Source organism: Ambystoma mexicanum, chromosome 14, assembly GCF_040938575.1.
Source record: "Ambystoma mexicanum isolate Mex_15411 chromosome 14, UKY_AmexF1_1, whole genome shotgun sequence".
NCBI classification, from domain to species: Eukaryota; Metazoa; Chordata; class Amphibia; order Caudata; family Ambystomatidae; genus Ambystoma; species Ambystoma mexicanum.
In genome coordinates, this window is record NC_090940.1 from 282,749,299 (window position 1) to 282,762,210 (window position 12,912).

The window sequence follows — 12,912 nt, forward strand, 5'->3', positions numbered from 1 at the left end:
CATCTAAAAATGGCCTGGGGATTTCTAGGTTATACACAGCTGTTCAAGCTCATACCCCCACATTGAATCAGATAAAGGAGCAGTGGGAAGCAGATTTACAGGGGCCCATTGAAGAAAAGAAATGGGACAGTTATTGTGCGTTATCCAAGAAGGTCTCGCTTAATTCTAGCCTAAGGGTGATCCAATTTAAAATCCTGAACAGGCTACATTATACACCGGCCAAAATTGCAAGGTTTGCACCAGACACCTCCGACGCTTGTCCTAAATGTAATGCTCCTCGGGCTGGATCCTTTCACATGTACTGGGACTGTCCGGGACTGAGGGGATTCTGGAGGGCGGTGGCTGAGCTGCTGGAAGAAATCACTGAGGTGCCCCCCGATTTGACTCCTCAGAAGTACTTGTTAGGGGACATTGGCAAGCACTCAGAAAAAATTAGAAGATTATTTAACATCTCATGCGCTATTGCCAAAAAATGTATTTTACAGAAATGGAAAATTTCTCTTCCACCCACCATGAACCAATTCCTACAAGAAATGACATGTCAACGAGTCAGAGGAACAGTTTGTTTTAACCTGACCCTCGGCATGCAGACCTAAGGACATTTGGGGCCCGTTCAGATTCTACCTTTGTAATATGATTACTGATGCTGACTTGTCATAATATTGCTATGTGAAATGTAACGGATAATTTACTTTTGATGTAACAGTTAAACAGATGAGCTGTGGTGTAACAGCCTATGCATGACCACTAATAAAAAAGAGTTTTTAAATAATTGGCAGCAAAACGTATTGTCGCTAAACAAATCGGATCAGTGCAGCATACTCATGTTCCCTGTGCTCTAATCTTCTCCTTGATATGTCTCATTAACTGGCGCCGTACAGCCTGTAAATGTCAGATTGGGAAGCCATGCTAAATCGGCTTAAATTCTGACCCAACGTGTAGAAGAGATAATAGAGGGACACAGATGCACACAGAGAGGCAGTCAAACAGACTGCTATATTAGGAAATATCTCTGTTGTCGTCCAACTGATGGCGAAAACAATAGACTAAACAATACTCTGGGAATAGACACAGCTAAAGGAAAATCAAGAAAATCAGACCCTCTCCTTTCTGATGCCCGCAACATCTAGAAATATTGATTTCAAAATGTTTCATCAATACAAAATGTATCTGCAGAGAATTTTAAATTTGCACGTTTTTCCTTTTCTTTAAAGAAATTGAGCCATAAAAGTGAGCTAAGCATTCTGAACAATATCTGCAAATAAAGCTTTCTTGTGTCTTACAAGGTGTAGTGTATTCTCATCTTGAACAAGCTGAACTTTAGAGAAAGGTTTTGAAGAAGCTCCTTGTCAGACTTATTTATTTTTTATTTTATTGGGCATTTATAATGTGCCTATACACAGTGTACTTCGAGGCACAACAAACCTAGAGGGTGGGGGAACAGGGAGGACAAAACAAACGATCCTACTAGGCCTTGTCACATTCGGATAGTGCAGGGAAGGGGGCGGGGTGCCAGTCAGGGCGGAAGGCCCCTTGAGAAAGCAAGTGACAGGGGGAGGCTAGGTGGACAGACCCAGGGGAAAGCAGGTTGTGCAGGGGAAGGAAGGTCCACAAACCAAGTGTGAGGTAAGGAGCTGGAAGGGCTACAAGAGCACAGGCCAAGCCAGGCTAGTTTGGGGGGAGGGGTCCGGAAGGGAAAGTGCAGGTAGTGGGAGGGAGGGATCAGGGGAGACCAAGTGCAGGGGAAGACTGGACAGGGTGGGGGGCAGCTGCCTTGTAAGACTCGAAGGAGCCAGTCAAGAAGCAGACAGGGACATTAGCAGGGGAGGGGGGAGTGGGAAGGAAAAAGAGAAAAGCAAGGTCTTGAGAAGTTTACACAACTTAAGGAGCTATGGCTAAAGTCTGAGAGGCGGAGGTCATTCCAGGAGGGAGGCCATTCCAGAGGGAGGGCCCTGCGGAGGAGAGAGATCTACCCCCCACTCTCTGCTTGGAAAAGCGTCTGATCTAAAGAGTTTGAGCTAGACGACTGAAGGGCTCTAGCAGGAAGGCATTTAGGAAGAGAGAGTTGGATGTAGCGGTGGCCCAGGCCCCAGAAAGCCTTGTAGGTGGTGCAGAGGGTCTTGCACTTGATCCTCACAGCAACTGGAGCCAGTGGAAAGATTTTAGGGCTGGAGAGATGAAGTCCCTGGGCCTGAGGCCAAGGATACGTTTTGCAGTCATGTTCAGGATTAGTTGAAGGGGGCGAAGGGAGTAGTTTGGCAGATTGAGGAAGAGGCTGTTGCAGTAGTCCAGCCTGGAGTGAACCAAAGCTCTGGAGACAATGAGTTTCCGGGGCAAGGTGAGGAAAGGGAGAATGCCTCCGGGGAGGTATTGCTGAGAGTGGGCCTTCTTCGCAAAGTCTGTGTGCGAGGAGAGAAGGAGAGAGAAGAGTAGAAGATGACACCAAGTTTTTTTGCCTAACAGGAGGGTGAGGGGGTTAGGCGGAATTATATGCAGTACCCTTTGGGAACACTACACACAATTAAGACTACAAGTGACAGTACAATTTCACCTTTGGTACAAGCCTGTGCTACACAGTTATAGTGGTAGCAGTAGCGCAGCAGCCAGACTTATCTCAAGAGTAAGTGAGCAGTACAAATAGTTACACAAAGGACAGCAATTACTAGGATTCAGGCAAACACTGACTAAAGGTTTCTAAGTAAAAGAATATATATTTATTTACTCAACAGTTGTAGAACATTTCACTATTCTAAGCAAGTTAAAAATCACAATCATAAATACACCACACCACTTCCCTTAAATTCCAGACAAGTTAAGCTCAGAAAATGAAGTGGGAGCAAAAGGGCACTCCAGCAATTTAAAAGGGAGGGAAAGACAAAGTTATTAGAAATAAGGCAAGACCAACAGGTAAGTACGCTGGGCAATTGAACACGAGAGACTACAGTGAGGAGACCAGCTAGAAAAGGCTTAGGGCCAAAGTCAATGGGTCAAAAGTCTTTTGCTCAAGATTACACAGTTCAGGGTAGTTTGCAGTAAAGTTTGTGGCACAGATTACGGACGAGGTTGGTTGGTAGAAAAGTTAGTTCAAAGAGAAGAGAATGAAAAGCCCTCGGATTGGAGAAAGATTTCAAACACTTTCCCTGCGGCTGAGTGAAACGCACAACTGGATTTGCACAGTACCTTACAATGGAGAGGGGGCTGTAACTGAGGCAGACGTTCCTGGTAGTTCCTGCAGGCTCACGGTTCCTGAAACGACTGTCGGACTAATCAGAAGCAGGAAGAATGGAGGGTCCTGCACTACCCAGGGAACAAACCAGCAGCAGCGCCAAACAACGAATAAAAGGTGCGCTCCTTAAAACCCAAGCAGGGTCCGACCTTCCTGGCTATCCGGCCCACTGTAGCTCTGTACAGCGAATTCAACCATAGGAGAGGTCCTGGCTTGTAGTTTGGGCGAACTGGTTGGTCCCACCAGCTCAAGGGAAGAAGTTTCCTGGAGGATCTTCTCTGTCGTCGAATTTGGAGATTCGGACCTGCAGCAGGGCTTCACTGGGCGGTTCAGTCGTTGTAGGGGTCCTCTTCTTCCAGTTCCTCGTTGGTTCTTTCGTTCCAGTGGCGACTCTGCTCTTCCAGTCCCAGAGACCTGCTTTTTATGCAGTTTTGCCCCATTCATACAGCCTGATTGTCAATCACACAGCAGGGTGGCTGGCCTGGCAAGGCCAGTCCCCTTAGCCAATCAGACAAGAGTGCGACTTGGGTTACCAAGGGAACCCATGGCAGGGGTCCGAAGATCCCTCCCTCACATCCTGCCTACCTAGACTATCAGGCGCCTTAAGGAGGGCTTCTGTGCAGAAGCCAGCGAAAAGTCAGCGAACAAAGGAGTCATCCCCGGTTTGGCGCGCAGAGAAAAACACGACAAAGAATTTAACAAAAAGAAATGGCGACTAAACCCAGCCGGAACCAAAATAAAATGTATTTGGTTAGAGGGTTTATGTTCGAGGCTAATATAATAGCCTAAAACATTACCACGTTTATATAAGATAATCGCAGTAGAAAAGTTAGGGTAGATACCACTGCCACCAGCCAAGTCTTAATGTTAAGGGAGCGAAACAAGGCTCTGAGAGGCACAGACAAAAAGGGATAAGAGTTAACCCTTTCCAATACCCCATGTAAGATGGGGTGTACTGGGTCTGTGGTTTAAAGTGACTATATAAAGTTAACGGCAACTTTACTTGTTTCTGGGGACAGTAGTCAGCCACAGAAAAATGGAGTCAGGGGGAAGTCTCAAAGACAACCCTGTGTCACTGCACTGAAGGTGCTGTGTAACACACACAGAAAGTGGTGCCCATGGAGTAGGTGAGGCTCCAGTGCCCAAGATCACACAGAAGTAGAAATACACATAGCAAAACACATGTAAGAGTGGGGAAAAAAGGCTCACACTCTGACCAGATGAGAAAAATAAATCCTAAAAATCCAGCAAAGCTGCGGGGGGATTCTTTAGGTAAGGAAAATCAACCATTTATGAGAATTATCCATAACAGAGGGGGCTCATGGAGGGTGGCCAGGGTGTGGGAGGAAAAGAGGGAGCAGGTGTCCCAATGATAAGGATGTCTGTCTTACTGGCATTAAGGCAGAAATCGTTAGAAGTGCACCATGCCTGAATAGCAGACAGGCAGTCAAGAATGAGAGAGGAAGAGGAGGAGGCAGAGGAGGGAAGCTTGAAGGAGAGCTGCGTGCCATTCGCATAACAATGGAAGTTCGGAGAGCAGGTGGAGATCAAATGGGCTAAAGGGGCCAGGTAGATGTTGAAAAGCCAAGGAAACGGGGATAGAGCCCTGAGGGACACCACAGGTGGAGAGTGAGATGGTGGAGAGAAGTTGAACCTGGGAAGATCGGTCCAAGAGGAAGGTGGTGATCCAGTCCAGAGCCAGGCCTGTGATGCCAAGGTTATCACAGAGCCGATTTATCAGTGTGGCATGATTGACCGTATCAAAGGCAGCGGAAATGTCAAAAAGGATGAGAACGGAAGGAAAGCTGGAATCAAGATAAGAGAGCTAGTCTTCATGGGTGTTCAGGAGAGCAGTTTCTGTGCCTTTAGCAGCTCCAAAGCCAGACTGGTGGTCGTGGAGACAACCAACAGATTCAGTGTGGTGCATAAACTGGGAGATGGCGATCTTCTCCGAGAGTTTGCCCAGAAGAGGGTGATGGAGATAAGGCGGTAGTTTACCGGACAGGAAGTGTGGGCAGAAGGCTTTTTGACGAGAGGGTGCACAAGGGAGTGCTTGAGGAGTGAGGGGAAGGATCCAGAGGCAAAGGAGTGATTGTAGAAATCGGTCAGGGCCGGACCAAGGGAGACAATGCTGTCCTTGATAGTTCTGGAGGAGCAGAGGAGCATTGTGTTTGGAAGAGAGTTTCATAGAGTGGACATGTCTAGAAACCTCATCAGGTGTTATGGGAGAATAAGGAGAGTAGGGGGGGGGAAGAAAATGCAAACTATAGCCCTCCACTCTGAAGGCCCCTGAAGCACATTTTTCTTTTGAAGTCATCATTTAGAGAAGACTACACAAACCTAAATGGAGAGAAGCATATTGATCTTACCTCTTTGAGTTGGGTCAACATTCCAAGAACAATCACTTCTCCAACTTTTGCTGTGCTGCCTAGTAGAGTCTCCACTGTTTTAAGCTGAAAAGAAAACAATGGATTGTATACACATATTTTTTTAAAGTCTGCTAGTCACTGTAACATAAAAAGGTTTGTAAGAGGAAATAAAAAGTAGGGTTGCCAGCATAAGCAGGCTCAAAACAGAGAAATAAGACACTGGCCTATATTATGGGTTAGCCGGTATGTTAAAAATGCCAGAAGTACAAGCATTTTTACCGGACCGGCTCACTCTTGAGTCTGCCGCTAGGGGCAGTGAACTACTGAGAGTTCAGGTCCCTACCGGCAGAGAAATCACTGAATCACTGGCACTGTTAACAACGGTGCCAGTGATTCAGTAGTTCCCATCCCATGTAGTCACCGGGATATTAGGTGCCGGTAACGATAAGGTGAGTTTGCTAGAATCCTGTTGGTAGTACAGGAGGGTTAGCGGCAGACCCGCAGTGAGGGCCACTGTGTCTTTGTTACATTTCCTAAATGTTGTCCATTGCTGTGATGTGCAGGTACCAGGCCCAGGTCACAGACAACAAAACATCAAAAACTATATATCTCATTTGAATCTGAATCACAAAGCTCTTTAGTGCTTGTGAGGAAGCATTAAGTAGTTTTCCTCTGAAGTTAAACCCAAGACCAAAACGAAGATCCTGATTTCTGTGCAAAGACACCAAGCCATTTAATAGCCTCTTGAAATATGGCAATTAAAATGCAAAGTTCAAAGAAAACAAATAAAAAATGTGTGGCAAGCCAGTGCCTATTTTGCCACCATAATATGAAGGTTAGAAACATATGTTCATATAACTACAATGAGACACAGAATCGTACAATATTGTCATACAATGTTCAAACGCAAACATGACAGCAGGGAGGGGGCTGGAACTATAATGTCAAGTCATAAAAGTAGCTTAAAAGCAGACTCCCAAGAGTCTACCCTTAACAGCATGAATTGCTGTTTGGTTTGCGGGAGAGTTGGGATATCTTATGTTATAGGCATTTATGAAGTGTAACATATACAAGAAGTGGTTTCTTGGTGGTTTTCTTGCACAATTGGTGGTGAGCTGCTGCATTTCGTACATCAACAAAAGTGTTTTGTACAAGTATATGGTTGGGAATTGTAGAACCGATTTGACAGAGTAGTGAACATTGTTTTACAAAAGCAGTTACAAATGTGTGGGTAAAGCATACACTTTTCAAACAGTTTCTACTAGATGTACCTATGTAGCCATGGAAGCTAGTGAACGTGCACCTTACTTTTTCATATTAAGAGTACAGAGCTTACTTCAATACCTGGAATTTGCTCTGGCTTTCATCAGGATGGGCACCAATTACAGGAGGAGTGAACAATTCATGCCGGTGTGTTCTCTAAAAAAAGAAATGGGGATACATTAATCTCTAAAAGTCCATATTGCCATAGTCACAGGTCAGTGGTGTATTAACTTCCCTTAGCACAGAGGTGGGTCCCACTGCAAACAAGCCTACTTAGAAGACAGACTGTTTTTGCCAATAAAAGGCTGCGTTCCGAAATGGCAAACTGCTTCTCCCACTTAACATCACCTATCCACACCTTACATGCACCACCCTTCTCTCCGTTGCATTAAAAATAGGAATATTGAACTTAACTGCTGTGCCTTTTCCTTCTGCTTCTTTGCCACCAAGGAAACACACATGCTCTTGTTTTCTTTTGAACAACTTCCCTTTGCATTTCCCACTATTTTGTCAGCAGTCTTGGAGATTTACTTCGAGGCATATTGACAAGTTCTACAGTGGCTGGTGAGTTTGTCCTTGGGCTGTAGGCGGGATTTAGCTCAGCCTTGGCATTTACCTCAGTCTTGGATTGGGAGTGTGCATTGTGATATGGCACTTTGTCTCATATGGCACTTTGTCTCATTCCAGATGTTGCTGTTTCGGTTTTGAATCTTTTCCCCTCTGCCTCAATTACACACACAATCCACTGCAGCTAGCAACAGTTGCCACCTCATGAAAGGAGTTAAGACTACATAGAGGCTTTTTTACTTGGTTGTTCACATTTTTATAGAAATAAGGAGAACAATTCTAGCTTACTGGCTTAACAGCTCTTATGTTTAATGACATTTGCAGAAAATGGAGCCTATATTTCCAGGTTCATGTTTAAAAATGAAAGTCAATAAATGTCTTCTACATACATCATAAATTTTTGTATATATATTCTGACAATTGTCATTTACTTTTTGGGGCTTAGGGACCTCTCCTGAAAAAGGGCATCCACCATATTTGCTTGTGACATGACATGACATGAATGCATAGATTAGCAAGTTAGCAAGTTTTTACTGATTAACCTGTCACATTTGTTCAATGATGCATCAATGTATACTGAAAGTCCATCGAGGATCCCTTTATTTAATTATTCTGATCGAGTTCTTTTTACATTTTATTTAAAGAAATATATATATTTAATGACTTATGTCATCAATTGCATAGTCCATGTTTCGAGTGTACACGTCTGAAGCGTGTGCGGTTCGGTGGGCGGCAACACCATTTATGGTTGTCTCTAGCATTTGTATTTTTGGATTTCTCCTCAGACCTAGGTACCAGGTGTCTCCCTAGACAGTGCAGCTGTAGTTTGTTTCTACACAAGTTATAATGTTTTAAGTACTTTTATTGTGCATATACCCATACAACGTTATCCTCTCTTTTCACCTGTTATGATTTTGTTTCAAGATCTTTTCTTCATTGTTTTGGTGACTGAGTGTTCACTCCATAGGTAAACACATTCACCAAAAAGAAGTCCCATAGCACCCAGGTGCTAAAGTATGTCGTGGTAGCCCATACCAGCTTCCCTTCAACCAGAGTCCATTTCCTTTATCCGGCCCCAATAGCTTCTGTTCTGATCATGGCTCAAGTTGACGGTACACACGAGTGGACGGAGTCCACCCACTAGTTTAAGTGAGCTAATTTCTGGTGACGCCACATTCTCTTTGTATGTTAATGAGTCCCCCCACTTTTACTTTTTGCGGACTGGACCCCTGATTCTGTTACAGTTCACCATGCAGTGTCAGAAAATGAACTGCTATACCCCATTGATATGGTGTGGGCGCTCCGGGGATCTGCACTTGATACAATGTTGCAAGTGTACTGGTCGGTGACCACCGGTTACACTGTGTGCGAGTTTGAATACTTGCGTTTGAAACAATGTTGTCAGCTTGTTGATTCCCGACTGCATATTTAACCACCTGTGTTACAAAAGTAACAACACATTCCCTCCTAGAAGAGTGTTTCCTTGCCAGAGACACGTTTGTAAATGCACTAAAGGAAATCATTATGTAGACATTCACAGATTTTAAATACCTTATCAAGAATTTCTCCACATACAATTCACATTCTGAGGAACAAAAGACATGGATCTACTGTAAACAGCCCTAAAGAGGGGCCAAGTGCAATCAAAGATAACGGGCAGACCTGATGAAGGCTTGGTCCCTCCCATCCCCTGAGCCCAACGTGAGGACACGTATTCAAAAAGACACAGGAGAAGACCAACGTTGCCTCTGATTATTTTTCTTAAAGTGCGTTAACAGTTTGATTTTGTGTGCATGTTATTTTCCATGTTCGCACGTTTTTAACAAGGAAAGTGTCTTGTGAGAAGGCATGCTTAGTGAGCCATCAACTCTGTAGTGAGTGTGGAAGGGAATTTACACTCCAGCACTGAAATTCTTTACGAAACAATATAAAATGAGCACCATAAATCACTTTTTCTAAATATATAGACAAAAAACAAATATGTTAAATTGTATTAACAGCTCATAAACCAATCCAAGACTTCAATATATGCCATAGTACCTATCAAAATGTCTTGTGTGCAAGATAAAAATATGTAATCACCAGGAAAAAAAAGCACTGTATTTTCAGTATTACCAAAGGGGTATATTTGTGGTTATTGCAGCAGGGAAACATAGAATTAGGGAGGCTTGAGGCTAGTTCAAGGCTTTGTATTGAACATTTGAGGGCCCTAGGGCTGTTCCTCACTCTCGTCTCCCCGGGGGTCCCTCCTTCACCCAGGCATCCTTAACCCTGTGTTAGTGCTATTGATCGGTAACTATCTAAATGCTGACCTTATGCCGAGGTGAATGCAGACTCGCAGACTTCCACAGGAACTTCCCGACTGTCCCTACTCTATCCAATTGTTAGTATTCTAACGGGAGTCAGGTTAGTGCTTGCACTTGCGTGGGTACCCTCAGGCTAGATCGATCCTGCCCGCTCACCTCTATTCCACTAATCGTACTACCACTTCGTCCACGTACTCCTCCCTCCAAATCTTTTGTTCCTGAAATGTTTCACTCCTCGTACTACCCACCTCCACCTTTTGATATAACCACTCCTCACACGAACTAGTCTTCACTAATCCCTCTACCTTCTAGTCCCCTTCTTTCCACTACTACACTCCTCCACCCACTACTGCCAATCACACCTGTGGTGAATCTGATGTTGTCACCACTCCGTTCACAGAGGTAGCCTCTACTCATGTGGCCAGAGGACGGCAGCCACTACCTGATCCTGAAGGCAGCTATGCGAGGGTGGATCACATGAGGGGAGGCGACCCTCAGAGGGATGGACAGGCATCATCAGATAAAACATGGTCTCCCCCTTTCCTTTTAGGAATATTCCCTCCATTTCCCATGCCGTGATGGCATATTGTGATGGCCCCCTTCAACATCCTGCAAAAACTACTGACACAACCTTCAAACATGTAACACTGATGAATCCTGTGGAGTCCTCACAGAATCCCTACCTGAAGTCTCCTCCCAGGTTGCCTGGGGAAGGCAGCCGCTACCTGATCCTAACTCTGGTGGATCACCTGGGAGGAGAAATTCCCAAGGGAACGGGATGATTCCATCAGGAGTGACGCTGAATTAATCCTCTTCTCAAGATGAGGTTCCTTTAATACCGACCGGAATACTTAATGACTTGTTGACATAGTAAGACTTCGATTCTGGAAACCCCTATGGTAAATGTGGAAATGATACATGCAGGGACCAGGGAACTAATACAACCTCTTCTGATAAGACATGCATTTCTCACCGTAATAGCATTTCTGATGGTTGTATCTGCTTAGAATCACATGCTGTGCATATGGTCCGACATCCAGAGGTAACCGCAGAGTATTTCATCTTGTCTTTAGGGGACCGAAAGGGGACGTCGGCATAGGAGTGTCTGTAACACTATCCCTATCGGGACGTGTAGTGTCCCCAAAATCCCTCCGATTGAACAAGTTACTTACCAACTGGTAACGTTCTTTCGATTGGATGTTCCTCCAACGTATTCCTCATCTTAGATTTATTCCATCAGCTTTGCTGCTCTTTGGAAATTTTGCATCGATGTCGTCGAGTTGATGGTCCCTCGAAGGCCTCCGTCGAGGGTGACGTCTTCGGGTATATAAGTAGCACGCGCGGCGCCCGTTTGCCTCAGTTCTGTTTTTCCCCTTTTTATCTATGATTTTGTACTGTGTAGATTGTGCCAGCAGACAGGTATCAGCTTTGCGAGATTTTAGTTGGCAATAACCCGGAAAAATCTACAGAGGGGTAGGATGGGAGGGCGATGAGGAATACGTTGGAGAAACATCCAATCGAAAGAACGTTACCAGTTGGTAAGTAACTTGTTCTTCGAGTGGATTGTGTCCTCCAACGTATTCCTCATCTTAGATAGACTCCCAAAGCAGTATGTATAATTTCTCTGGAGGGGTTCGATTTTTCAATGCCCTTAGATGGCGTAATAAAGCACTGCTTTTCCAAAACTCAGTTCCTTAGACTGGGAAGCATCCAGGCTATAGAATTTTGAAAAGGTTTGTAGTGAAGACCAAGTGGCTGCTTCACAAATGGACCTTATTGGAACACCTCTTTGAAGGGCTGTCGAAGAGGCGATGCCTCTGGTGGAATGAGCCCTTAACCCTTCTGGTGGGTCATTTTGTGCTAATCTGTAGCATTCTGAAATGCAAAGCACAATCCAGCGTGAAATTGTCTGTTTTGTCACCGATTGACCCAGTTTCCTTCCTGTGTAACCTATAAACAGCTGGTTGTCCACTCTAATCTGGAAAGTCTAGAGATGTAAAAGCTTAAAGCTCTTTTTGGATCCAACCTGTGTAATCTTTCCTCCTCCTTAGTAGGATGGGGCGGAGGATAGAATGCGGGTAAAACAATTTTCTGACTTAAATGAAAATCAGATACTACTTTCAGTAAAAATGATGGTTTAACCCTCAACACAACTCTGTCTTATGGAACACAGTATAGGGTGGCCCAGAAGACAGCGCCTGCAATTCGCTCACTCTTCTTGCAGATGTTAAAGCAACTAAGAAGGCAGTTTCCCATGTTAGTAATCTTAATGGACACGTGTGCATAGGCTCAAAAGGCGAACACATTACGAATTTTAGGACTAAATTGAGATCCCAAATCGGTACTTGAAATGGGTGAGGAGGAAACACATTAGTGAGTCCTTTTAAGAATTGTGTTATCAAAGGAATTTTGAAGTAGGAGCATTCTTTCCGATGAGTGCTTGAAAATGGAAAGCGATGCAAGGTAACCTTTTATTGTTCCAACATTCAGGCCTCTATGTGCTAGGTTCAGAAGAAAAGATAGTACTTCTGGAATAGAACATAGAAAAGGATTGACATTCTTTTCTCTGCACCAGTTGCAAAACTTTTTCCAACGGCAACGGCATAGAGACTTTGTTACTGGCCTTCTTGCCGAAAGCAACACCTCCATAACATCATCTGGAAGGTTCCGATCCCTGTATCTCAGCCTTTCAGATACCAAGCATGAAGGTTGAGCGTTTTGACCTCTGGATGGAGAACCTGACCCTCCATTTGTGAGAGAAGGTTCTCTCTCTGAGGAAGACGTACTGGAGGACAGATGGACATGTCTAGAAGGTCCGGGTACCACGTTCTCCTAGCCCAATCTGGAGCAATTAGGATCATGTGGTTCCCGAAGCGTCTCAGCCTCCTGATGACCTGAGGAATGACAGGAATCAGAGTGAACGCATATAATAGTGGGAAATTCCACTCCACCACAAACGTGTCCCCCAGGGCTCCTCTCGGGGGAAATTCCCTTGAGCAATACCTTTCGCACTTTTGGTTGATACCAGTTGCAAATAGGTCTACTTGAGGGGTTCCCCGAAGGGCGAAGATCTCTTGAATGACTTCCTGAGCTAGTTCCCATTCGTGGGACACCGTGCTCTGCATGCTCAGAGCATCTGCCGTCATATTCTCCTCCGGCTAGATGAATTGCCGTTAAAGAG

General features: G+C 44.7%; 1 protein-coding gene across 1 annotated transcript in view; it reads right to left on the bottom strand.

The window, feature by feature from the left end:
- POLE2 (DNA polymerase epsilon 2, accessory subunit) overlaps nucleotides 1-12,912 on the bottom strand; it is a 1,095,907-nt gene that overhangs the window by 796,659 nt on the left and 286,336 nt on the right. The window contains exons 6-7 of the mRNA XM_069637399.1: nucleotides 6,940-7,014; nucleotides 5,596-5,679 (exon numbers count right to left, since the gene is read on the bottom strand). Coding sequence (XP_069493500.1) covers nucleotides 5,596-5,679; nucleotides 6,940-7,014 — 159 coding nt within the window. The remainder of the gene's footprint in view (nucleotides 1-5,595; nucleotides 5,680-6,939; nucleotides 7,015-12,912) is intronic.